This window comes from Syngnathoides biaculeatus, chromosome 9 (genome assembly GCF_019802595.1).
Source record: "Syngnathoides biaculeatus isolate LvHL_M chromosome 9, ASM1980259v1, whole genome shotgun sequence".
Taxonomy (NCBI): domain Eukaryota; kingdom Metazoa; phylum Chordata; class Actinopteri; order Syngnathiformes; family Syngnathidae; genus Syngnathoides; species Syngnathoides biaculeatus.
In genome coordinates this window covers 28,753,616-28,780,797 of record NC_084648.1, presented here as the reverse complement: position 1 = coordinate 28,780,797, position 27,182 = coordinate 28,753,616, and the positions used below count along the sequence as shown (strand labels likewise).

General features: G+C 43.2%; 1 protein-coding gene across 4 annotated transcripts in view; it reads right to left on the bottom strand.

The window, feature by feature from the left end:
- Window positions 1-27,182, bottom strand: part of ctnna2 (catenin (cadherin-associated protein), alpha 2) — a 385,655-nt gene that overhangs the window by 18,994 nt on the left and 339,479 nt on the right. For all 4 annotated transcript variants that reach the window (XM_061830846.1, XM_061830847.1, XM_061830848.1 and 1 more), the window contains 3 exons: window positions 24,187-24,300; window positions 11,717-11,898; window positions 5,785-5,890 (listed from right to left, as the gene is read on the bottom strand). In XM_061830846.1, the coding sequence (XP_061686830.1) occupies window positions 5,785-5,890; window positions 11,717-11,898; window positions 24,187-24,300 (402 nt within the window). The remainder of the gene's footprint in view (window positions 1-5,784; window positions 5,891-11,716; window positions 11,899-24,186; window positions 24,301-27,182) is intronic.

The following is a 27,182-nucleotide window of genomic DNA, read 5'->3' as shown; positions in this document are numbered from 1 at the left end:
TCTATGTCAAGTGCAATGCTTAAATGACTGTGGAAGACCCCCCCCCGCTTTGGAACATTGCCTACTGCTTCACACACGCTCATCAATAGGCCTGATGTGGAGTCATTGTGACAAGGTTTGCTACTTAAGGGACCTGTCTGAAAGCATTGGAGCTGAATTCTAACTGTCAAGGCCCAGTGCTCCCGACATACACAGGTTATACTCAATAATGTGCAAATGCAAAATACATGTCGTATACATGTGGAATAAAGACAAGTAATCAAAGTTATATTGTTGGTTACATAATCACATGAACACGATAAAATATAACTGTTGTGGCTTTAACTGGAATTACTTTTTTTTTCCCTTGATACAGCAAATGGTTCTTTTTTTTCCCCGCCCAATGTAGGGAATGGGCATGGTGGAGCAACTGGTTAGTGCGATGGCCACATAGTTCTGAGGACTGAAAATAACATGGTTTTATGATTTTACTTACTTCCAGCACAAAATATTCCCATTTACAAAATGAAAATTCCATCCACCTATTCATTCTCTGTACTACTTATTCTCACTGGGGTTCTGGGTGTGTTGGTGACTATCCCGGCTGACTATGGGCTACACTCTGAGGCGGTCACCAGAAAATTCCAGGACTCCATTAGACAACCAACCAATCACACTTGTATTAACACTTAAAGTACTCACAATTTAAAGTCGACAGTTAACTAGACATACTTGTTTTTGGAATGTAGGGGGAAATGGGAGTTCTTCTTCTTCTTCTTCTTTCGGCTTGTCCCTTTCGGGGTCGCCACAGCGTATCATCTCAGATGAACGCATATATATGTTTGGCACAATTTTTCCGCCGGATGCCCTTCCTGACGCAACCCTTCTCAGGGAGTGGAGGCCCCAGTGGGATACGAACCCACAACGTCTGGTTAACCAAACCACTGAGCTAAGGGGCCTCTCAAGGGGGAAATGGGAGTATTTGGATAAAACCCACCCGCGAACGGTAAGAATATGTAATCTACACAGTGTGGCCAGCACCTGGATTTGAAAGTGAGACCCCTGAACTTTGAGGTGGATGCGCTAATTATTCGTCCACTTTCCTAATTTTATTGAACATACAATTTTAGTTATTTTAAATAATTTTATTATTAATTTAAAAAGTAGCATAAAAAAATACAAGGGTCTAGAAGTTTGTTTTTCAGGACAGCTCATATCCAAGGTTTCACTTTCACTGTCAAAATAACAGTAAGTTGACAACTTTTACTTTTACTAAGAATATGTGGTGTTTCCCCTCCCATTGTACTTTTTCAAGGCTTATTTCTTATTCGTTGTCAATACCAGCGGATGTGCTTTTATAATTGTGTACAACCCCCACAAGACCCTGAGCAAGCATACCTAAGAGAGAAGCACACAATGACAGAAGGGACTAATACTTATAATTGGAAATAAATGTCCTTAGACATGCAGGCCCACAAAACGGTTTATCTGCAGAGAAAATGTAAACTATGATCTTCCAAGCTTGACATCTAGGAGCTATTTTCTGCAGCATGACATGCTCTGGAAAAGCAGGACATTGTGACATGAGGGGAACATTAGTGCTTTTACCTCACATTGCCTCTGACCATTTGAGTTGCTTAGCACACTCGAGGGCCAATTGAAGGGTCATTCATTCTGGTCGGAGCTGACAGCAGAAGGTTTGTTCATGTATAGTATATTAAGGATATATTTTTGATTAAAGGCCATAAAGTGCAGAGTAGAGGCACTCATAAGTATAATCTTACCCTGCAGAATGGACTAAATGTTCCTTTCCTGAACAGAAAATAGATGCACATTTACATCTTTTCATACAGTTGCTGTTCTTTGAGTTTTTTATGTAAAATTACCACAAGAGACTCATTGTGAGAATTTGATGAATTGTATTTTTTTTAACAAATATGTTTTTTATTGAGCACTAATGTTCACACTGATGTAAAGTCAAGCAATGCTGCCACTGTTCATTTCCAACACAAATGCTCTACTAAATCCACCGCTTGTAAAAAGAGGACAAAATTGATTATTACCTTAAGATATGAGTTACACTGATAAATCTGCCATGCCTTTACAATGTAACATCTAAGGATTTTATTTCTACTAATCAAAACACTATAAAAATGAAATTGGCTAAAAATTCAAATGCCATTTGGTGGCTTGTATTAGATGTATACAGTGACCTACAGATTTAGCTCTAAATTGGTTCTATGCCAGGGTGAGGCCAACCTGTGTGAATACTAATTGGAACAACCAACACCGGCACAAGCCCCCTAAACCCCTAAACATTGCTCATGTCTTGATCTTGAGATGTTATTAGGGCCAGAGTCACTGCATGAAATACTACGTAGCGGACTTTAGCTACATTAATATTGAGGTTTATTTGAATGAGTAAGAGTTCAGTCCAGAAGTAAGTCTCCCTCAAAGGTTTTCATTTATTCCCTTATGTCTTCAAAGAATCTCCTAAAGACATCCAAAATTACACACTGCTATAAATTTTTTGGGCTAACAGAGAGGGAATGTTTACATTGAACAAAAATAAAAACTCAACAGCAATGCAGGACATAGCAAGTAAGGCTGGGGAACACCACCTCATCTACCCGGAGCACCAGTACCGCGGTGCCCCATGGATGTGTCCTCTTTGCGCTGCGCTTCTCTTCCGACACAAATGACTGCACTTCAATGCGCCTGGCTGTCAAAATCCTGAAGTTTGCAGACAACAACATGGTCATCAGTCTCATAGAAGGTGGTGACGAGTCTTCTGGACCTGTGGTTGGGCTAGCACAACCTGGAGCTGAACACACTCAACACTGTTGAGGTAATCGTTGATTTCAGGAGCCACCCTTTGCCACAGTTTCACCTCACCCTGTACAACTGCCCTGTGTCAACCATTGAGACCCTCAAGTTCCTCAACATCATCAATCCCATCCTTAAAAGGCACAGCAGAGAATATACTTCCTGCAGCTTCTGAGGAAGCACAACCTGCCACACCATCGTACTTCACAGCAGTCATTGAATCAGTCATGTGTTCATCCATCACAGTCTGTTTGGTTCTGCCACACAAAAAGGGCAAACTCCAACTGCAACGGAAAATCAAATCTACTGAAAAGAGTGTCGGTACCTCGTTATCTACATACATATATCCTGCCAGAACATAGACAAAAGCAAGCAAAACCCTCTTGCAAGCAAAGACAAAAGCAAGCGAATACCATCCTGGTGACCACCTCTTCTAGCTCCTTCCCTCAAGTAGGTGTTATTGAAAAATACATACTAAAACTAACAGATAATCCAATTCTTTACTCTTCCCATTAACGTCTTAAACAGTTAACTCCAGTTAATTCCATTGTAACATGCTGCAGCTTTATTTTGAGATTATCACATATCTGTTGGGTCAATTCTACATTATTTGTGTACTAATTGTCGTACTCTAACTAATCTGTTGTTGACCAATACTGGCCACTCGTGCTTGAAAAGTATCTACACTACTGCAAGTGGTCATTTCAAACTGCTCTAAATTGCTTGAGGACTCTGCATAATTTGTACAATTGTCAAAAAAAAAAATGTATCAACATGATATCGGTAACCTTTTATTGTCATTGACTGTGTTTTTAAGTTTTTATGTTTCAAATGTATTCCCTTGGGCTGCATCACCCAGAGACCCTAACCAGTATAAGCGCTGGTGAATATGGATGGATGGATCTATTCCATTTTAATTGACTGTCTGTTATCATACGCGAATGATACGATGGCCGATCCTTTTTCTGGGATGTTATTTGAGGTAATGAAAGGCAATAAAAAACAGTATTTGGCGTCAGTTGCTCATCTCTTTAAGTCTCTGGCAAGTGTAGCAAATGTTTTCAGAACCAAGTGCATTAACTAGGAATGAAATTGCACAAAAAGGGCACAGGATGGGGGAGGGGTATGCTGCTGTAGCGATATTATGTACCCCACTTGACTTCACTAACTAAAGGCTCTGTCACACCATGACGTTCTGGTCAACGTCCTCTGAACATATCATTCGTTCTATTTTTCAGCGTTCTCAAACGCGGATGACACATGTGGCGTGTGATTAACATGTGTCTAACGCATGAAAAGCGTCTCTCACGCACGAAAAGCGTGTAACAGCAACCAAATAAGATACCCCTAAAAACCATTAGCGTGTGCAAACGCGTCATTTGGCGCGACGAGCGATTTGTCAACGTAAGACTAGTGTGTTGAGCGTGTGACCAATGGGTGAATAACGACAGAAAAGGGTTTTGCTGGCGTGGAATTTTTACAGTGGAACCAGCACTAAAATGTTGGAAAGTTCATAGTCACTTCAGCTGTTGTCGTGAGTTAGAACAGTGAGCATCATGCCGCCGAGAAGAAAAAAAGTTAGTTTTCGGACTTCAGCAACTAGCGCTGCTAGTAAGAAAGCTAAGCCTCTTTCATCACGAGCAATGTGTTTGGAGGAAAAACAACAGCAGGAGGAAGAGCACGTCCACAAAGTCACCCACCATTGACACCCCCTGGGGACCCTAAACATCTTGCAAACCCCAGTGAGGACGGTCCGACAAAGAGACAAAAGAAGCAGAGAAAGGATTGCAGGATCCTGGACCGGGCTGTTGAGGATAGTCTGGTGGCGTTCTCCGCCGATTCCCAGCAATCATTGACGTTCACTGGCGTGGAAATAACGCTACTCTGGGGCTATCCTGGCGACCATGGGCGACTACCAATGTTTCCTCAAAAGCTATAGGACGCTGGCCAGAACGTCATGGTGTGACGGGGCCATCAGCAAGATGTGCCCCTTTGCAAGCAGCAAGAGGCTGTTTGCATCACTGGAAGAACATGACATAAATGGTACATGCTGGCTAGTCAACTACTCGAGTGGGAGTCAAAGTGACGCTGCAACAATGATCGCCACCATCTTGACTAGCATTGTCGCAATTGTACACTTTGGCAAATTAGTAAATGAAATTAGTAAATTTGCTGAACCAAATGGGACAACACTGTCAGGTCGGTACTTTGAAGGAAAGCAAAAACTCCTGACAATGTAACACATTGTATTACAGACTAGAATACTTGATTACATTTGCCATGTAATACACAATAAGGAGCAGCTTTGTTGGCAGAACGTCCACCTCACTTGTTCCAGGATACTGTATTTAAATGAATGAAAATCTTGCCGTTATCTCACATTTGCTCTGCGGTAACTAAAGCAAAGACAGTTAAGTGAGTATAAGAATAAGAATTTACTCACTAAAAGCAATTGCTATTTTTGAAACAACAGCTCACCGTAATAGTTCATTGTTGTGCCCAAGTATATTTTCAATGCCTACAAGAGGTAGATGAAATAAACAAGATTATGCATTACCTCCAGTGGTGCCAGCACTTAAACAGCCTTCCCACTTCATTTGTACACACATAAACACAGTGAACACGCCTATTTATTTTCGTACCCATCTTCCCGAGGCACAGCACTGATTGATTAGATATTGAAAGTGGTTTGTCAGCATGTTTTAGAGAGGTTCTCATCTGATAATGGATGCAACACCTCAGCTCCAAGCTAATTATATTAGAGACATAACTTGGTTCTGCTGTCTTGCTCTTAGTGTTGGCCCCATTGGGACACAAAGTCGTGTAGCAAAACAGCCCTCCATAACAGTCTGGCATGTCAATTGCCACATCAAAGATTACCAATTGCTATGCTTAATGACAGCTCTAATGATGTCAGGAGTGACTTTAAGACTGATGGAAATTATATAAAAAATGGCAAGCAAACAGTTGCGTGGCTACCTGATCAGCAACAGCACGGGCCAGTTTGTCCATCCTGGAACCTGCCTCTGCAATCTTCTTGGCTGCGTTGATCACATCCGAGGAGTTCTTGAGAGGGCCTTTGCCCCTGGAGGGAGAGGAAAAAAAGAAATGTAGCTGCAGAGGATATCCAGAGTCAATGCTATAAAAAAATTATTTCATTCCTATTTCCTGTAAACTGGAGAATATTGAGGATATTGGGAAAAAACTGCAAGCTTTCAGAAAATACAAGCAACAAGATTTCAGTAAATACTAAAAAGATGATCAAATAGAAGTCTGTTGTTGCAGGGACATTATAAAATAAGACTTTCAATAGTACATATTGAGTACTAAACCCCACTACAAAATACAGTGCAGTTACAGTGGGGGAAAAAAAGCCTCTGAACGAAGAACTTCAGAAATCAGTCCATCTTGCAACATGTCAGCAGATCATTTAAGACATCAATTTGGTGAATATCAATGGATGTATTTTGCTTGTTTAGTTATTCTGTGGCATGTTTGAAGAGCAACATTCACTGGACGTTAAGTCTGGCAAGTGAATAATGCTCCTGAGATGGTGGTCAAGTCAAGAAAATGGTACCATTTGCTAGTTGCTTATAGGCATTATGAAGGTTAGGGTAGAGCATGTTATTGTGTTCAAATTTTATATGAATAGTGATTGAGTTATTTTTCTTGGATACATTCGGAACAATAAAGAGGCAGGCTCGATAAGTGGTCAGCACATCAGTCTTACATTCATCAGGCCTTCCAATGTGGGGTTTGGATAATCTTCCTGTTCTTGCCATTGTTTTCTCTGGGTATTCAAATTTCCTCTCACATTCACAAAACATAGATGCTTTCTTTCATTGAAAACTAAACTGTTTTTGTGAGTGCAAATGGTTGTCTTTGTTTGTAAATATGTATCCTGCTATGTGCCAGCTTCTAGTCCAGGGTGTACGAAACGTTTTGCCCAAAGTCAGCTGGGATAGGCTGCAGCACACCGGTGGTTCAAATGAGGATAAGCGCAACACGAAATGGATGAATGGATGGAACAATAAAGAATGTGTTAAAAACATGTATCACGTGCAAACTTCTGTGATGGAACTCAAGCATTATTTTGTCATGATCCTGGATTCCAGCCAGGGCTGGGCGTGGCCGTCTAATCGGAAGGGTCACACCTGCGCCTCATGACCTCCGATTAGACCCAGTACATATAGGACCCGGGGGACGACAGAGACTCTGCTAGATCGTTGCCTCTCATGCCTCGTTCCCGCACTACCGTACTCCTGACGTCTACCTCCCGTGTACCGACCAACGCCTGTCTCCCGACCTACCCCGTAAGCCTGCCGTTACTGATCTTGCTGCTTGTTTGGACTGACTCCCTGGTAACCGACATTGGAACGAATAAAGGCTTATTCCGCACTGCTTACCTCTCACCTGAGTCGCGCATTTGGGTCCACCCCCGAGTCTCGTCCGTGACAGAACGATCTAGCCAAGAACGTGGACCCAGCTGACTCTGAAGCCATTCGCCGTGCGCTGCAAGTGCAGGGCAAACGCCTGGGTGAGCAAGAGGCTGCTCTCCAGGGTATGACTCACCAGATCCAGGAGCTCTGCACCCAGCTGCAATCGTGGCTAGCCTCCCGAGCTAGCGCGGCCGCTCCTGTGCCTCCCCGTGCCATCATCACTCCGCTCTCTCGACCAGAGCGGTTCTCAGGTGACTCCGGTAACGTCAAGCCCTTCCTGGCCCAGTGCGATCTCCACTTTGAGCTGAAAGCTTCCGCTTTTCCCACGGACCGCTCCCGGATCGCCTTCGTCATTTCCCACATGACAGGGAGGGCGGAGGCATGGGCCACCGCCGAGTGGAGCCGTAACTCGGAGACCTGCCGCTCATGGGCGAGCTTCGTCTGCGCGCTCACCCAGGTGTTCCAGTATGCGGCTCCGGAACGCCAGGCGGCGTCGTCACTCATGACAATTCGCCAGGGGCGTTGCCGCGTCTCCGACTACGCCATCGAGTTCCGGATTCGGGCTGCCGAGAGCCGCTGGAATGAGGAAGCCCTCCATGACGCATTTTACGAGGGACTGTCCCCACAGATCCGTGGTCACCTCGTGGCCATGGATCTTCCGCCTTCGCTTAACTCCCTCATCGCATTGGCCCTCAAGGTGGACCAGCGCCTCACCGTGCAGAGACAGATGGAGGGCCTGAGGGAGGAGGAGAGGGAGAGTCGCAGTCCGGTTGTTTCCGCTTCCCGGCCACCCGTGTTGTCAGCTTCACCGGAAGCCATGCAAGTGGAGGGGCTTGGCAGCTCAGCGGAGGAGCGCTTACGTCGGCGACGAGAGGGACGCTGTTTTTACTGCGGGCGTTTGGGACACTTGATCGCCCGTTGCCCGACTCGACCAGGGCATTCTGACATCAGGATCGCTACTCCGGTGAGTGTGCGGTACACCGCGACGGGGTCAGGGAGGTCCCTTCTTCACCTCACCTTGGGAACGGACTCCCGTTCATGCTCTGTGATGGCTTTCATAGATTCTGGGTCGGAACCAAACCTGATAAATCCCCGCGTGGTCGAGGAGCTGGGGGCGGCAACCTTCCCCACGCAACGGTTTCGTCACGCCTATGCCGCCAACGGCAAGTTCCTTTGTCGGGTTACACATCGTACTCAGACGCTACGTATGAGCTTTCCGGACGCTCACTCGGAGCGAATTAGCTTTCATGTCTTCGACGCACGTAGTAGCGACATCAACTTGGGCAGTCCGTGGCTCAAGGAGCATAATCCGCACATAGATTGGACCACGGGTCAGATCAAGACTTGGGGTGAGGACTGTCTCAGTCGTTGTTTCGCTGTCCGGAGAGACAGGGGTATTCAAGTCACGCCGGTTCGGCTAACAGAACCTGGTACCGCCCTGGACCTGACCGCAGTGCCCTCCTGCTATCATGACCTACGGGAGGTCTTCTCTGAATCTAAGGCAAAGTCTCTACCGCCACATCGGTCATACGACTGCGCGATTGAACTCCTGCCAGGCACCTTCCCTACCAGAGGGAAACTGTTCTCTTTAACAGGACCAGAGCATCAAGCCATGAGGGACTACATCGAGGACTCGCTGGCAGCCGGACTCATTCGCCCCTCATCTTCACCAGCCGGTGCGGGTTTTTTTTTTTGTCAAGAAGAAGGACTCCACGCTGCGACCCTGCATCGACTACCGAGGACTGAACGACATCACAGTCAAGAACAGGTACCCTTTGCCGCTTATCTCTACAGCATTCGAACTCCTCCAGGGAGCCCGGATCTTCACCAAGCTCGACTTGCGCAGCGCTTACCATCTGGTGCAGATTCGGGAAGGGGATGAGTGGAAGACGGCGTTCAACACCCCCACAGGGCACTATGAGTATCTTGTGATGCCCTTTGGACTGACAAACGCTCCGGCCGTCTTTCAGAACTTCATTAACGACGTGCTCCGGGAGTTCCTGAACAGATCTGTCTTTGTTTACCTGGATGACATTCTCATCTTTTCAGCAGACCTAGCCTCTCACATTCAACAAGTCCGAGAGGTGCTCCGGCGTCTGCAGCAGCACCAATTATACGTGAATATGGATAAGTGTGAGTTCCATCAGGCATCCGTGTCCTTCCTGGGCTTCGTCCTGGCTGAGGGAGAGATACGGATGGATCCCGGGAAGGTCGACGCGGTGCTGCGGTGGCCTACCCCCACCAACAGGAGGGACGTGCAGAGGTTCTTGGGATTTGCCAATTTCTATAGGAAATTCATAAGGAACTTCAGTTCCGTGGCCGCTCCTCTGCATTCGCTCACTTCGCCAAATACCACCTTCGACTGGTCCGGGACCTGCCAGGAGGCCTTCGGCAGGCTCAAGGCAAGTTTCACTACTGCGCCCGTTCTCATTATTCCGGATCCCGATAACCAGTTTGTGGTGGAGGTGGACGCATCAAATTCAGGAATCAGAGCAGTCTTGTCGCAGAGGAGTCCCAGGGATGGAAGGATTCACCCGTGCGCGTTCCTGTCTAGAAAGTTGACCCCGGCAGAGAGGAACTACGACGTGGGAGATAAGGAACTGCTGGCGGTCAAGAGCGCGTTGGAGGAGTGGCGGCACTGGCTGGAGGGCTCGCAAGTACCGTTCGTTGTCTTCACGGACCATAAGAACCTTGAATACCTGAAGTCCGCGAAGAGGTTGAACGCCCGTCAGGCCAGGTGGGCTCTATTTTTCACCCGCTTCCACTTTAAGGTGTTTTACCGCCCAGGCTCCAAAAACGGCAAGCCGGATGCACTCTCGCGGATCCACGAGGGAGGGGGCACTGATTCAGACGCCGCTACTATCCTGCCAGCGGGGTGCTTCGTGTCCGGGTTCACCTGGTCGATCGAGTCGCGGGTGAAGAAGGCCCTGGAAGAGACACCGCCACCCGCGGATTGTCCGTCGGGCCGTCTTTTCGTCATCCCATCTCTGCGAGGAGACGTCATCAACTGGGCCCATACCAACAAGACGGTCTGCCACCCGGGTATGGCGAAGACACGGTCAGTGGTCGAACAAAGGTTCTGGTGGCCTAACCTCAGCAAGGATGTAAGGGAGTTCGTCAATGCCTGCCCGGTGTGTGCTGCCAATAAAACTTCCCGCCTACGGCCCGTTGGTGAGTTGCAACCCCTGTCCATCCCCTTTCGTCCGTGGTCACACATCGCGATGGACTTCGTTACCGGCCTGCCGCCTTCACAAGGGAACACAGTGGTGCTGTCCGTAGTGGACCGTTTTTCCAAGATGGTCCACTTCGTGCCGCTTCCGAAGATCCCGTCGGCCAAGCAGACAGCCCAGTTGGTATTAGACGAGGTCGTCCGTTACCACGGTCTACCCCAGGACATCGTTTCGGACAGGGGTCCGCAATTCAGCGCCCGTTTCTGGAAGGAGTTCTGCAACCTCATCGGCGCTTCAGCAAGTCGGACATCGGGTCATCACCCAGAGTCTAATGGCCAGACTGAGAGGATTAACCAGGAATTAGAGACCGGTCTTCGATGTCTGGTATCCAGGGACCAGAGCACGTGGAGCCAGCACATCAAGTGGGTGGAGTATGCCCACAATTCCCGACCCTCCGCTTCAACAGGTATGGCTCCACTCCATGTCGTGCATGGGTATCCTCCGTCCCTGTTTCCTCCACTGGTCACAGAATCCACAGTTCCGTCGGCCCTGGCCGTGGTGCGACGCTGCAAACGGACCTGGGAAGCAGCTCGGAGGACACTGCTGCGCATGAGCAGCGCCTACAAGGCCGCAGCAGACCGCAAGAGGAGGGCCGCACCAGAGCTCAGAGTGGGACAGCGAGTGTGGCTCTCCACCAAAGATCTCCCGCTGCGGACGGAATCCCGCAAACTTGCTCCCAGGTTCGTTGGCCCGTTCCCTGTTTCCAAGGTTATTAACCCGGTCGCCGTCTCGTTGAAACTGCCCAGGTCGATGAGGGTGCACCCTACGTTCCACGTCAGCAGACTTCGCCCGAATCGCACGTCGTCGCTGGCTCCTCCGCTCAAGTCCCCCCCGATTGGATTAAATGTAGTTCCAATACAATCAAGAGGAAACATTTCCAATGTGAAGAAATCTGAGGTAATCAACGCTTTGGTATTTCAATCAATGTCAACTTGAAAAAAGATAATAAATTCTACGTTTAAAAAAAGTTTGTATTCATCTGACGTGTACAGGTTTCAGTAATTCTCAGACGAATTTAAATGTTAATTTTGTAATCGGGACTGAACATATTCTGTAGATAGCATATAATGGCTGTATTGCAACTCGCAAGAGCAAGTGAACTCGTTAGAGCCTTCAAGTACAGTACCTGACACATACATCAGCGTATGTGATGAAATGAAAAATCCGAGGGAAGGTAACAACCAAAACTGAATAGCTGTGAAGGGCTGTTAACAGATATTGGTTTCACCCGTCACTTGTTACCTGGTGAAGTCTGTCATTTCCATCATGATCATACACATCTGCTTGGCAAGCACAATAATATCATTGCCGTTGTCATCCCATTTGGCCACCTCTGCGTCAAGCTTGCACTTCTCCTGTCTGAAACTCTCCACCTGCTCAGCAATCTTAGCTTTCTCCTCCTGGGGAAGCTGAGCCATGATGGCCTGCAGAAAAAAAAAAAAAAAACACACACATATATATATTACACCCAGAAAACGGGTTCTTCTGGTAATAATTAATTTGTCATACATATTGGCTTAGAATGAAGAAAATGCCAGTGGAGAACAATTTAGGTGAACAGTAGAGATAAGGATGAGGAGCAGAATTGAAGAAATGGGACAATAGGGAGAGGGATTAGTGAAAAAGAAAATAATACAGAGGAAAAATCAGCTTTAGTAGCATTTGCTCCATTTTTATCTTAAACTGTTCCAAAGTCTGTGTTTCACAAAAAAAAAAAAAATGAAGTTCTAAACTTTACCTTTAATAGTTGGACCTTTTCAAAAAGCTTGACATCTTATACCCACAAAGAGCTAATCTGTCTTCTCTTACATTTTCACTCGGCAATGCGAATACATTTGTTCTCCAAGGGGCCTTTAGGGGCAGGTTCAAAATTGCATAAATCTCATGGCAAGGTTATAGACGCTGTAAGAATCCCGTATTATTTGGGAGGTAAATGTATAATTATCGCAAGTATTAAACCAGAGGATGAATAATTAATTTTTTTCAACATTATGTCTGGGAGGTGTGAGTACCCTCGTTTCCATTAGGTCGATTATATTGACTCAGGAAGCAGAAATAAATTAATACAGTTCGTAAAAAAGGCCACTATTGTTTTTTAAACCTTACTAAAAATGGTCTTGCAAGATTTTGCATTCTCCGACTGAAGTAGTCACCCTACGTTTAAATTTGATTTCCTCGCAGCAAAGCTGTTGTGTGGGGGTGCCGGGTGAGTTTAATGAGAAAGTGCATCACTTGGTTCATGTCACCTACGAGAAGTGTCATGAGGAAAATCTAAAGAAAGATAAAAAAAAAAAAAAAAAGCAAATGCCTTGTCTGGCAAGTTTATTTTTCTAAAAAATAAATTAGTGCTAGAAAAAAAAAACACAGAAAGATGCACAAAACAGAGTAGTATCCATCCATGTAATAGTATCCAGGAGTGCTGGCCTTGTGATCAATATGTGTGCACAGTTCTTAGCTTGAAAAAATAAGACAGAGCAGCACAATACAAACAAAATTGGGCCTTGTTTGAAGTTTTGCGATGACCGATGCCAAAACACAAAACCAGTGTGAGTGTGATCCTTTTAAATGTTATGATGTGTGAGAAAACTACTCAAATCTCCATCATCTTCACATACTTTGCAAGTTGTTTGTAGAATTTTATCATTCTACAGAAACATACTCTCATTGTTTAATCTTTTACAAAGAACCCTCAATTGAGAAATCTACATATTTCTGTCTCAAATCCTCACCACACAACCAGATTTCCTTCATTCAAGTTGTATCATATTTATTGAGATTAAAATCTCAAAAGTACGAAGAAGGATGTTCTTAAATGGCAGATCTTCAGTTCCCATAATGTACAAATTTTCCATTGGTCACCCAAAAAGCACTTTTTATTTAACTATGTTCCGTAGATATAAACGAGCATTCCTTGACCTAGAAGTTCACACTCTCTCTGTATATTCATATAATTGAAACATCAATCGTGTGAACAAACATAATTGTTGACAGTAAACAGTGATCACTCAACACAAAATTTGAAGTAGTTAAAAAGTAGTGAGTGATTGTGATTCAAATCGCTAATATTAATGCTTGTGGTGTGAGATTTCCACTTAGTGTCCCATTCAGTGACTCACTCATGTATTTTTGGTAGCGATGCAGCAAATTGAAAATTGTTGGCCGAAACCAAAAAACAAAACTAAGAAACTGTAGTCAGAAAACCGAAACTGCAGCCACCCTGTAGGAATTTCTTCAGAAACAGGTTGTTTGAATTTCCATCCATTTTCTTTGCCGCTTATCCTCACGAGGGTTGCGGAACTGCTGGAACCTATCACAGCTATCATCGGGCAGGAGGGAAGATAGACCCTGAATTGGTTCCCAGCCAATCGCAGGGCACTCACAATCACACCTATGGGAGGGTTCTCCAATTAATGCATATTTTTGGGTGAGGAAGGAAAACAGAGTGCCCAGAGAAAACCAACACAAGCATGGGGGGGACATGCAAACTCCGCACAGGCGGGGCCAGGATTCGAACCACGGTCATCAGTACTGTGTGACCAACGCTCTAACAAGTTGCGTAACCATGCCCCCTTGTTTGAATTTCCATGTTATTGAAATTATGTCAAAAACATGGGATTGCATCTGCATTGTATTTGATTACACAAGGTAATCACAATCATTACATCTACAATTACACTGTTAAAAAAATCATAGCTCCAACATTTGATCATATTTATTGCATTAACATTGTAAAGGTGGACACATTTGCAGCCAAATGTTGAAGCTACATGCATTCATTTAAAGACAATATTGAGACATGGAGCTGTTTCTTTCCAAGAAAAGATTTCTCGTGTCACTCTATAGATTGGCTCTGTTGTTGGTGTTCATCACTTAGCCCTTAGATAGCACCAATTCACTAAATGTGTCCAGTGAGTCATAAATCAAGAAGACGAAGACACGAAGAAGAAACATTGAGTGGAAATAATGCGACCTGTAAATAAACTTTAAAAAAAAAAAAAAAAGATTCTTGAGAATGGCACATCGACCAAACCCACCCAACCTGAACTGGTCGCTCAGACAGTGACGGCTGACTGTGAAACTATTTGTGAAATGGCGAACACAACAATGCTGGCGAGCAGTTAATGATCATGTAAACAAAACACGGTGAAGCACTTTCTATTTCATCTGTGATTAGCAGATGACCTCCTTATCTTCCTGCCCCATTTGCGGAGCGAACACAAAAGCACAAGCACTTCAGCTGCTAAGTGAATAAATATATTCTGAGGGATATGTTCAGATGCTACATGCCACTTTATTTTGTATTCATTTGTGATTCATCTGCTCTTGGTAAATAATCCAATGAGGTCCTAATGAGACAGCCGTGTCTTCGTAGCCTTGGAAAGAAAGGAATTAGAATGAGCCACAATTTATATATGGTATGTGGTGTGTGTGTGTATGTAGGATGGAGTGGGGGGTGCTAGAGTGCTCCAGTTTTTTTTACCGAATTGCTACCAGGATGATGGTAGCCACGGCATTCCCATAATTAACTGCAGCATGCAGATCTGAATTATTGCAGCAATAAAGATGTTAACCTTTGTTGTCAATGTGTGTTTACTTTACAAGTAGTTTGTTGAATGCAGGCCTAATTTAACTTTCACTATTATTTGACCTTCATGGTTTGTTTATGCTGCCCTATGTCATTATCAAATTATGACTTCAGGTTGTGTGTCGTACAATGACTGACAAATCAATTCAATCAAATAGTTAGGAAAGCCTAATCCATTACCTAACGACAGCTAATATATTTATTGTCATCTTATTTTATCATGTATTTGAATTTGGGAGCAAAAATGTTTTGGTTAGAAACTAAAAATGCACTTTTAGGCCATTTTTGGCCCAAAAATTTAAATGGCTGAACTTTCGGTGCATCATTAATTTCTGGTGTGCTTTGAAATAAAGAAGACCTATTATTTTGTGTGATTATGATATGTCGTTTGCGAATGATTCATTCAAACAAATCTTTTTGAGTGACTATGACTGCTTTGTTGGTGTCTAACTTCAGTTGAGCTCATCTTTGAGCATGCTGGCTGAACACAGATTGAAAAATAAAGTTTTAAAATAAATCCTGTCCTGTCCCATGTGCAGAAAAAAACCCTAAAGCATGATGCTGGCACCCCCATGCTTCACAGTAGGGATGGTGTTCTTGAGATGGAACTGATCATTCGTCTTCCTCCAAACACGGTGCGTGGAATTATGACCAAAAACGTTCCATTTTGGTCTTATCTGACCACAAAACTTTCTCCCATGACTCTTCTGTATCATCCAAATGGTCATTGGCAAAGTTAAGACGGGCTTTGACATGTGCTGGATTAAGCAGGGGAACCTTCTGTGCCATGTATGATTTCAAACCATGACATCGTAGTGTATTACCAACAGTCACCTTGGAAACGGTGGTCCCAGTTCTTTTCAGGTCATTGACCAAGTCTTGTCGTGTAGTCCTGGGCTGAGTCCTCATCTTTCTAAGGTTCATTGATACCCCAAGAGATGATATCTTGCATGGGGCTCCACTCCGATTGAGATTGGCCGTCATGTTTAGTTTCTTCCATTTTCTAATGATTGCTTCAACAGTGGACCTTTTTTCACCAAGCTACTTGGCAATTTCTCCGAAGCCTTTTCCAGTCGTTTAGAGTTGTACAGTTTTGTCTCTGGTGTCTTTGGACAGCTCTTTGGTCTTGGCCATGTTACACGTTTGAGTCTTACTGATTGTATGGGGTGGACAGGTTTCTTTATGCAGCTAACGACCTCACACAGGTGCATCTGATTCAGGATAATATAGCGGAGGTGGACTTTAAGAGGCGGACTAACAGGTCTTTGAGGGTCAGAATTCTAGCTGATAGACAGGTGTTCAAATACGTACTTGGAGCTGTATCACACAAATCGTTAAAAAAAATCATACATTGTGATTTATGGATTTTTCTTTTTAGATTATCCCTCTCACAGTGGACATGCACTTATGATGAAAATTTCAGACCGCTCCATGATTTCTAAGTGGGAGAACTTGCAATATAGCAGGGTGTTCAAATACTTATTTTCTTCGCTATATATATAGCGAGAGAGAGAGAGAGAGAGAGAGAGAGAGAGAGAGAGAGTGATAAGCGTCTAGGAAAATGGATGGATAGATAAAATAAACAACACAGTCCTGTTCAAAAATATTGGTAACCAGGGGCTACCAATATTTTTGTGCAAGACTATATATGTACACATACAGCATATATCCCTTCTGTGCTCTATGGGTTGGATGGATGGATGGATGGATATACATGGATTAATGGTTTTACAGGACACTTGGGCACTTAACTGAAACCAAATAACAATAAACATCACTGAGAGGCAGGTAGATGTGAAGTGCGGAAGCCGGTGTTCAAGCCACAGTCAACCGCAAAGACCGGATGTCATCCACCACGGTCATAATACAAGCAAGACCCTGCCGGGAGCCAGGGTGGATGCAGCGAGGACACTGAAGGACTCTAGAGACTTCCACCTAAACAATGATCTCTGAAGTAGGAATGGCTCCTGGACCAGAGCTTAAAGAGCTGCATGGTTTATACTGCAGTGTCATGATCAACGCCGCAAACTAGGAAACAAGCCAATGATAGAGGTGGAGGGTGACCGCAACAGATGCATGGAAGAAGAATGAACAGGATCCACTGTCGCACGACAGATGTTTAGCGCTACAGCAGGTGAAATAAGTATTTAACATGTCACAATTTATCCAGCTAAATATACTGTACTTCCAAAGGTGCTATTGACCGGAAAATTTCATCAGATGTTGGGAACAATCCAAGTAATCCATACATATAAAGTAAACTCAACACAATGTGAAATGTGAAATAACGTAGGGACAACGTATTGAAATAATGATGAAAGGGAGGTCCAAAAAGGCATGGAAAGTCAAGAGAATACACATAAAAAATGCCAATAATCAACAGCAATCCACCCCCTTGTCACTGCAGATGAATATCAGATGGTTAAGTCCAAATTGATGGCCAACAAAATGGTTATAGGTGCATTTCTAAGCTGCTGAATGTTCCACTGTGCACAGTTGGGACCATAATATTTACGTAAGTGGAAAGACAATCACAACACCTAAATCTGCCTCAACTAGGTGCTCCCTGGATGATTTCTGACAGAATAATCAGAAGAGTTGTCCAAGAGCTAAAGACCACATCTTGAAAAAAATCTGGACAATCCAGTTAAGTCCTGGGAGAGTTGCCTGTTTGGATACTATAGTGCACATTTGGAGGAGAAATGGGACTGCAAATCACCCTAAAACACGATACTGACAGTGACGTTTAGAGGTGGGAAAATGAAGGTATGGGTCTGCTTTTCAGCAAATGCTACTGGAAAACTATATTATTGAAGGAAGGATGAATGGGCAAATTTACAGTGACATTCTTGACAAAAATCTGCTACCGTTAATGAGGATGATGAAAATGAAACGAGGGTTGACATTTTAGCAGGATTATGATCCCAAACATCCTACCAAAGAAATTTTCAATTGGTTTCATAGAAAAACAATAAAAGCTGCTGGAATGACCTGATCACCTGATTTGAAGTAAAAAAAAAAAAAAAAAAAACTGTGAAAAGAACTGTAACTCAAGAAACATAAAAGAAGCCAACAAAACCTTCAGGATTTGAAGACTGCATGTGTGGATGAATGAGTAAAAACAAATCACACCAGAGCAATTGATGCAACTAGTTTCTCCATACAGGAAACGTCTTGAATCTGTCATTGCAAACAATCCTTTTTGGACAAAGTATTAAATAAATACTGGTTGGTGTGTTCAATACGTTTTCCCTGTGTCCTTTCATATTATGACACACAACTTAATTTTTACATTATTTGTTTTCCTTCCTTTGTATTACTGGATTACTGAGTTGTCCCCAACCTCTGGGGAAAAGCTCATGTCAATATAGTTGAGGAAAATGGTGATGTGTTGGATACTTATTTCAGCCGCTGTAGTTGCTAACTCTTTATTTGAAAGCTCCCAGCATAGTATGAAAGAAAAAAGGCAACACACTGGCCTAATTATGACCCTTAAGGCTAAATCATGAACTGAATGCTGAAACAAAGAATGATTTGGTGGATGACTCTTTTGACCAAATTATTTTAATGAACTGATTCCAGTAAATCAGCTTTTGGAGCCTTTATTTACTTGACAATTTTACACCGAAGAGTGCTGCTGGTGTTATATAATGGCAGTGGTCTGTTGAGAATATCAGCTGTGAAGGTTTTTTATCTTTTAACTGTCAACTAAAGCTTGTAAGGAACCACAAATAAACATTTGATAGTGCTACCTGTAAATCTGTGAAAAAGTGAAATTTGGATTAAATAATATCTTTTGAATTTAGGGATCTAGTTTGGGAGTGAGTGAGGGAATTATTTGGTACTTTAACTCACTTTGAAATGACTGTGACAAAAGAGGAAGGAGGACAAAAGCGAAGAGCTTACAGCAAAATTGAGTCCCAAGGTAAATGTGAACCAAATTGGAGGTTGGGGGAGAGTAGCAAGAAACTGGGTGGAACCCTCCTTCGCACCCTCCTTCTACACTGTCTAGAATTCACTTATCCTCAAATCCCTTCCCCGACTTCAATGATAACAACAAGGAGCGGGCCTCGAGAGCTTAACATAGTGGCAAATCCAGCCGAGGGAGTGTTGTGGCAATACACTCTCTGAGTCAACGTCCTCGGGGATTAGAATGCGTTCCCGTTTTCTTCACAGAACACAGCATCCCAAAATGACTTTAATTTTGGTCTATTTGAAATAAATTGCCCAGACACTGGAGAGTTCAATTTTATGGATGACCTATCAACACTGCGATCCAATCAGTGTTCTCAGTAATAAAGCAAGCATGCTTATGGGGTGTGTGGAGTGATTCACTGCATTATCCATGCAGTGTTATAGGAGTAGCATCTACTGTATATCTGGTTCTGCTCACAGAAGAATAAAGCATCCATCATAAAGAAGTTTTTCTATTTCTTTGTACACGATGACTTATACTACGCATAAGTACAACAACAGTGTTAATGGAAAAATTACATCAAATCCCCACAGGTAAAGTGTCTTGGGACTGTCCCAGAAGTGAATACCTACCCTTTACAGTATTCCTACAATATGCGAAACACATTCATTAAGCTATTATATGTCCTGTGTGTCTTGCAGGCCGTTGAAGGATCATGACTTTAAACCTCAGTAGGCACATGCTGGCCCCTTTGGCGGAAAGGGATTATGTGTCCTCTTGTCCGTTTCAATATAAACACATTTCAACAGTACGCACTTAGCATTACCAGGAGAAGGAAGTGAGTGTTGTCCTGACATGACAGGGTGGGGCCAACTGGGCACATCACCAGTGGTTTGCAGCAAACATCTTTTATGGATGTGCTACTCTTCTGCATGTATAAATGTTTAGCCTCTGAGGGCATAAGAGTGTCTAATGGTGGGAAGCATAATATCGGTTAAGACTGCGGGGGGCATAAGGCCACAATTATTGCAATGCAAATTCAATTCTAAATTGCACACATTACTTTATATAATGCTTGCTGGCTCAATGTGAACGTACACATATGTAAAATAAACCATGAATGTGTACAGCTGTTGTATTAAGCCACGTCACCCTTAAATCCAATTTACAGCATATCACAGCCTTCACCCCAGCAAGCTATGACAAAGAGACATGCTGTGACTTCAGACTACTCCCAAAATGAGCTGGCCACACATAGCGAAGCTGCCTGCAAGGAAAACTAGTTTGCTGCTGTGAAACAACTTTGCGTGGCAGAGCTGGTGCATTCGGGCTCAGATGGCTCCACAATGTTACACTGCAGGAGCCTTAGTGGGAGTATACAGTACATAGAAAGAACTCAAAATGCTTCACACCCCGGAACCCCCACAGACTCGCCAAAGCTACATTTGTGATCAAAATGCCAAGCTCTCTTCTTTTTTCCGTGGCTAAGTTTTTAACTTGCTGATCTGAAAAGATTTTCTTTTTGGATTCCTTGCAACAGTTTGACTAAATTATGCAAAAGATAAAACTTACACAGGTTTCTGCACAGTATCGATATGTGTTTTACATGGAACAAAACACCCCAAAACACCAACGGATTCATTGGTGGGATAGTGGTAAAAGAAAAAAAAAATGAAATAAAGTCATCATAGCAACATCATTGCACTTATACACACCATATTCTGTTGAAGCACTCTGCGCTCTGGACTACGGTAGCCGTAATGCTCTGACAATCCATCAAGCAGTGCTGCCTTGTAGTTTGCCTAAAGTCGTACTCGAAACATTTTGACAGATTTTTGACTGCCGTGCACCATACAAAATCTATTTGAGGTCAGTAAGCACAACCAGAATTAATACATAAAGCACACCAGATTACAGGGTGGACTGTCGATTTTTGAGAAAAGATTTTAAGGGCGCTTCACAGTCAGAAAAATAGAGTACTTGGAGCAACTTTGTGTAATTTTTTTTACACTGTCATTTTGCAATTAAAGGTCCTGGATTTAGCATACTCTGTTACATGCATTCTTTCATGTACAGTATCTCCTGAACCACTTATCCTCACTAGAGTTGTGGGGGTACTTGAGCCTATCCCAGCTGACTCTTGGCGAGAGGCAGAATACACCGTGAACTAGGCGCCAGCTCATCGCATCCACATAATATAAACAACCATTTTCACTCACATTCACACTGATGGCCATTTTAGGGTTTTGACTCTCGCTCTCATACGGTGCAGACACTTTTTTCCGTGCTATCCTTGCTTTTCCTTTGTTGACATTTTTTCTATCTGATAAGCTTGTTTTTCTTCTAAAAAAATTAAAAGCAGCGACTCCTAGAAATTTTTAAACCTGTGGAACTTGTTATGTGTGTATGTATTTTTATTCTTTATTTTCCTTTCATACTTATATGTTATTATAATGCCGATCTTTTGTGATGCGGAATTCTAGAATGTTCCAAGGAGTGCCTATATAATCAGGAGAAGGACCGTCAACGGAGCTTCTTACCATCGCTCTTTGGACAAGTACAGAACTACTCGCCACACTGCATTCTGCCTTTCATCCTTGGACCTTTCTGGAACAGTTGTTGACTTGGAATATTCGCTAGAAAGACTGGTGGAAAGATTGGTAACTATTCATAGCTTGGTTCGACTACTCGGTTTTTGAACTTCTATTTTGTGTTAGTTGTTTTTTTGTTGTGTGTGTGATTAAATTATCTTAAACGCAATACAACTGTGTGTTTCTTTCGGCGTCGCCACAGCGTGTCATCTCAAATGAACGCATATATATGTTTGGCACAATTTTTATGCCGGATGCCCTTCCTGACGCAACCATTCTCAGGGAGTGGAGGCCCCAGTGGGATACGAACCCACAACCCCTAGTTTACCAAACCAGTGCTCAAACCACTGAGCTACGGGGCCTCTTAAACGCAATAAAACTACAACTCCTTTGTCATATTTTTCTGGTTTGAGCAAAGGGATTTTAGTCTAAATTCACACGTAACAGACTGCATTTTCTTTTTGTGGATAATCAGTTGTTTCCACATTCCAATATTTTCGGATACCCTCTGATCATTATGTGAGCATGGCCTGCTAATTAGCGCAAGCCTGGTGTTTGCAACAAGACCAGTCGTCTACTGAGGATTACTGCGGACTACTACGGAGGATGTAAATTCTGGAATCGAAAATCCACCGTATTGAAGTCTATGTGAATGTTAATGGACAGTCGCAGACAGTCAAAATTGTGAGCAGAAGTGCGCTAACAGACAGCCACTTAGCTCTACTATGAGGACAGATGTGGTCTGTGGAATAACGGATCCTCCAGCAGTTCACCCTGGAATTTACAGAATTTACAGGCAAAACCAAAATATATGGGACATCTAAAACAGCAGCATATTATTGAGAAATCCAATGGGCCTTGGTTGCGGGCTGCCTCAACCCAAAGTGAGCGGCCTTAAACGGTTGTTACAACGACGTTAAAGACGAGGAAAAACTTATCCATGCTTTTATCTCAAGTAGACTTGACTAACTTAATGGTCTTCTAAATGGACTCCCCAAAAAGAGCAATAAACAGCTGCAGCTGGTGTTCTGACCTGAAGTGAGGTCAGAGCAACTCCATTTCTAAAGTCCTTACAGTGGCGTCCAGTCAACTTTACAATAGATTTTAAAGTTGTGCTACTGGTCTATGAACCACTAAATGGTTTAGGTCCTGAATAGGTGAAAGAAAAGTGAAACGCTGGTGCAGCTTGGAAGCGTTGCTCTCACAGTTCTGAGGACCTGGGTTCCATTCCAGCCCTCCCTGTGTGGAGTTTGCTTTTTTTCCCTGTGCCTGCATGGGTTTTCTCTTGGTATTCCACTTTCCGCCCACATCCCAAAAACATGCAACATTAATTGGACACTCTAAATTGCACCAAGGTGAGTTTGTGGGTCCGGCTGTATGTCTCTATGTGCCCTGCGATTGGCTGACAACCAGTTCATGGTGTACCCCGCCTCCTCCCCACTGAAAGCCGGGATAGGCTCCAGGACTCTCGCGACCACTGCTTTGTTGTCCATTGTTCTGTATGTCGTACCAGGGCAGCACTGTCTTTCCTTGGGCAAATCTAACTGATTCTGGATGGATATTCAAATGCTTTCAATCATGTAAAGCACATTGAGTTACATTTTGTATGAAATGCACTATTTAAATACAATTGCTTTGGTTTTACTATCCTCCCATGTACGATATTTTTTTGGGATGTGGGAGGGAACCGGAGTTCCTGGAGAAAATGCACTCAGGCACTGCAGGAACATGCAACCCCCACACAGGTGAAGCCATATTTGAACCCAGGTCCATAGAACTTTGAGGCAAACATGGTCACCAGTTTTCCACCGTGCTTGCCAATCTTGTTAATATTGCTAATGAAGGTAAGCAAAATAAAAGTTGTTGAACAGTGTTTAAAAGCCCAGCTGTGCTACGTTCGTGAAGTTACTTCAGGATTACGTAGATTGTCTTATACTGTACTGCAGTAGGGAGAGTAGCATACGTTTCAGAGCTTTGGCAATGCAGTATGGCGTACTAAAAGGCAATGCATACTGATGATCTGGTGAAAACCATTCAGTCACAATATGTTTGTACCATAGTTTTATTTATTGATCACTTCTTTTTGCACAAACCTGATGCACAGACCATGAAGGCCAAGGCAGTATAATGCAAGCCTGTGCCACAGAGAAAGGTAGAGGTCCCGGTCACACACTTGCTATTTACAATTCATTCAACATGTAATACACCAACAGATTTTTTTGGGCTGCTTTGGGAAAACAAGTGTTGATATCCTCTTCATGGTCCGGGCCGGGCCCTAGTGAAATATAACCAATGTCCAACAAGAGCCAGACTGTGGTACTTGGCCGTCTGAGATTAGTTTGGTAAGAACTTTGTTAACGAATGCAATTTTACACCATTTTTGAATACTGTTGACTTGTAATCATCCCAATGGTAATAACACTATTCTATTCATAGTGATTTAAGTCAATCTAAATGGATTCATCAAAAAGGCTGGGAACAGTTGCTATTACTTAGATTATGTTCACTCACTTTTGTCATGTGTTATCTCGGGGGAAAAAAAAAAAACTTTTTCACGCCAAGCAAGGGGATAGTTGTCATTTTGAGGTACACGACAATTGAGAAGGGGATGTTTACTTACCCGGGCACTCTGTCCAGCAATAAGCTGATCATCTTCAGTCTGGACACTGGTCCTACTGCGAGTATCATAGTCTTCTTGTTCAAAGTCTGAGTCGTCTTCAAGCTCTTCTGGTGTCTGTGACAAATAATGGTGAAAGAAAAAATAATGGTCAGATGTTTACAGAAAACATACCCTTGTTGCAGTATAATTGTGTATCCAGAGGAGAATGTCAACTTACATGTTCCTGAGGTAGTACAATGCAAAATTAAAAACAAATGTACACAAATTAAACAAAACTATTGATCCATCATGTTTGCATATTGCTATTGCTCAGGAGCTCAGCAAACATGCTAGAAATATAGATTTAGAAAGCCTCCAAGGTTTGCCGATGTATAGTCTTTTATTATGATTATTATTTGGGGGGGGCAGTTTGTTCATGAGGACGTGTTGATGGTGAGAAATAAGAAAAGTATACAGGAGAAGAGTATGAATCCCTTGTCATCACTTATCAAACTGAAGTATTGTTTTGTAGCTTTTTTATTTTCAAAATTTGTACACTCATTTTACAAAACAATATTTGTGATGCTGTGACAGCTGATTAAATTCATGGTTCATTGGGTTAGGTTTTTTTTTTAACATTTCAGTCAGAGTGGTGAACCTATTTTTACTAGTTTACTAGTTAAATAGAATTTTAAAATGGCTTGTTATTCATTTTTGACACATTTTTAACACTAAAACAAACTATGTATTCATGATTTCCTTTCAGAAATAGTGTTTGAAAACACAAACAAATTGAAGGACAACTAGTTGCACTATTTACATTTCTCAGTCAAATTGTATTTCAAAGACAAAAACAACTAATGAAGCCTGATGCCAATAAAATGACTTCCTCATGCTTTAGAATACGTGCAAAATGTTTCAGAAGTGCAGGATTTATGTATGTAGCAGATCAAACTTTTCAGTACATGACAAATGTTATATCTAGAAGGACATTAGATTGGCATGAAAAATTGCAGCCCCTCATTAATTTAAATAGGCCACGATGTGGAGTGCAATATAATGTGACATTGAACCATGTTGTATAATCACACATCACCACCTGCTGATTCTATCTCCAGGTTATCTGAGTAATATCTACTGTTAAACTTGGGTCAGGAAAAAATGGGAGACATAATTATTGTGATAAATTTATTATTGCATGTCCTGCTAGTGCCTGGCTGGGTTTTCTCCAAGTATTCCGGTTTCCTCCTACATCCCAAGAACATGCACGGTAGGCTAATTGAAAACTCTCAATTGCCTGAAAATGTGAAAATGAGTGCAAATGGATGTTCGTTTATATGATCGCTGTGATTGACAACTTGTTCAGCGTTCCCAGGTCTGTAAAATGGGCCAGTCCAGAAGGCGGGGAAATGTGTGATCCGATCCCCGGCTACAGAAACTAGCTCTACAATAGGAAAGGAGCCCATGTTGGTATATGAGGTGGGGAAGTTCCAAGTCGATATAGTCCAACTCGCCTCCACACACCACTTGGGCTACGGAACCTGTCCTCTTGAGAGGGGTTGGACTCTCTCCTACTCAGGAGTTGTCCACAGTGAGAGGCGCCGAGCAGGTGTGGGTATACTTATTTCCCCCTGGCTTAGTGCCTGTGCATTGGGGTTCACCCCAGTGGATGAGAGGGTAACCTTGCTCCACCTTTGCCTACGCGCACAACAACAGTTTAGAGTACCCACCTGTTTTGGAGTACTTAGAGGGAGTCCTGGAGAGTGCTCCATCTGCGGACTGCATCGTTCTGCTGGGGGACTTCAATGCTCACGTTGACAATGACAGTGAGACCGGGAAGGCATGACTGGGAAGAACATTCCTGACCCTGAATCAGAACCCGAGCGGTGTTCTGTTACTGGACTTCTGTGGTCATCACAGATTGTCCATAACGAACACCACGTTCAGGCATAAGGATGTCCATATGTGCACTTGGCACAAGGACACCCGGGGTCGCAATTCGACAATTGAGTTTGTGGTCGTATGGCCTGTGTGGAGTTTGCATATTTACCCTGTTCCTGCGTCGGTTTTCTCTGGGCACTCCTGTTCCCTCCTACATGCCAAAAACAAGTGCCCCTAGGTGTGATTGTGAGTGTGACTGTTGTCTGTGTCGATGTACCCTACTATTGGCAGGCAACCGGTTCAGGGTGTATCCTGTCTCCTGCCCGATGGCAGATGGGTTCCAGGACTACAATGAAAAAGAAATGGATGGATGGATCTCCCAACCCCATCTCTAGAGCACAGCCAGTGGTTCTGGTTGTCTTAAATATTTTCCATTTCATAATTATGGAGGCCACTATGCTCTGAAGAACCTTAAGTGCAGCAGATATTTTTGTACGTAACCTTGGCCAGAGCTGTGCCTTGCCACAATTCGGTCTCAAAGATCTTCAGGCAGTTCCTTTGACCTCGTGATTCTCATTTGCTCTGACATTCACTGAGCTGTAAAGTCTCACACAGTGAAGAAAATAAGTATTTGAACACCCTGCTATATAACAAGTTCTCCCACTTAGAAATCATGGAGGGGTCTGAAATTTTCATTGTAGGTGTATGTCCACTGTGAGAGGGATAATCTAAAAAGAAAACTCCAGAAATCACAATGTATGAATTTTTAACGATTTATTTGTGTGATACAGCTGCAAATAAGTATTTGAATACCTATCAGCTGGTATTCTGACCCTCAAAGACCTGTTAGTCCACTTCCACTCCATGTATTATCCTGAAGAGAGCACAGAAGGGATATATGCTGTATGTGTACATATATAGTCTTGCACAAAATATTGGTAGCCCCTGGTTACCAATATTTTTGAACAGGACTGTGTTGTTTATTTTATCTATCCATCCATTTTCCTAGACGCTTATCACTCTCTCTCTCTCTCTCTCTCCTCTCTCTCTCTCTCTCTCTCGCTATATATATAGCGAAGAAAATAAGTATTTGAACACCCTGCTATATTGCAAGTTCTCCCACTTAGAAATCATGG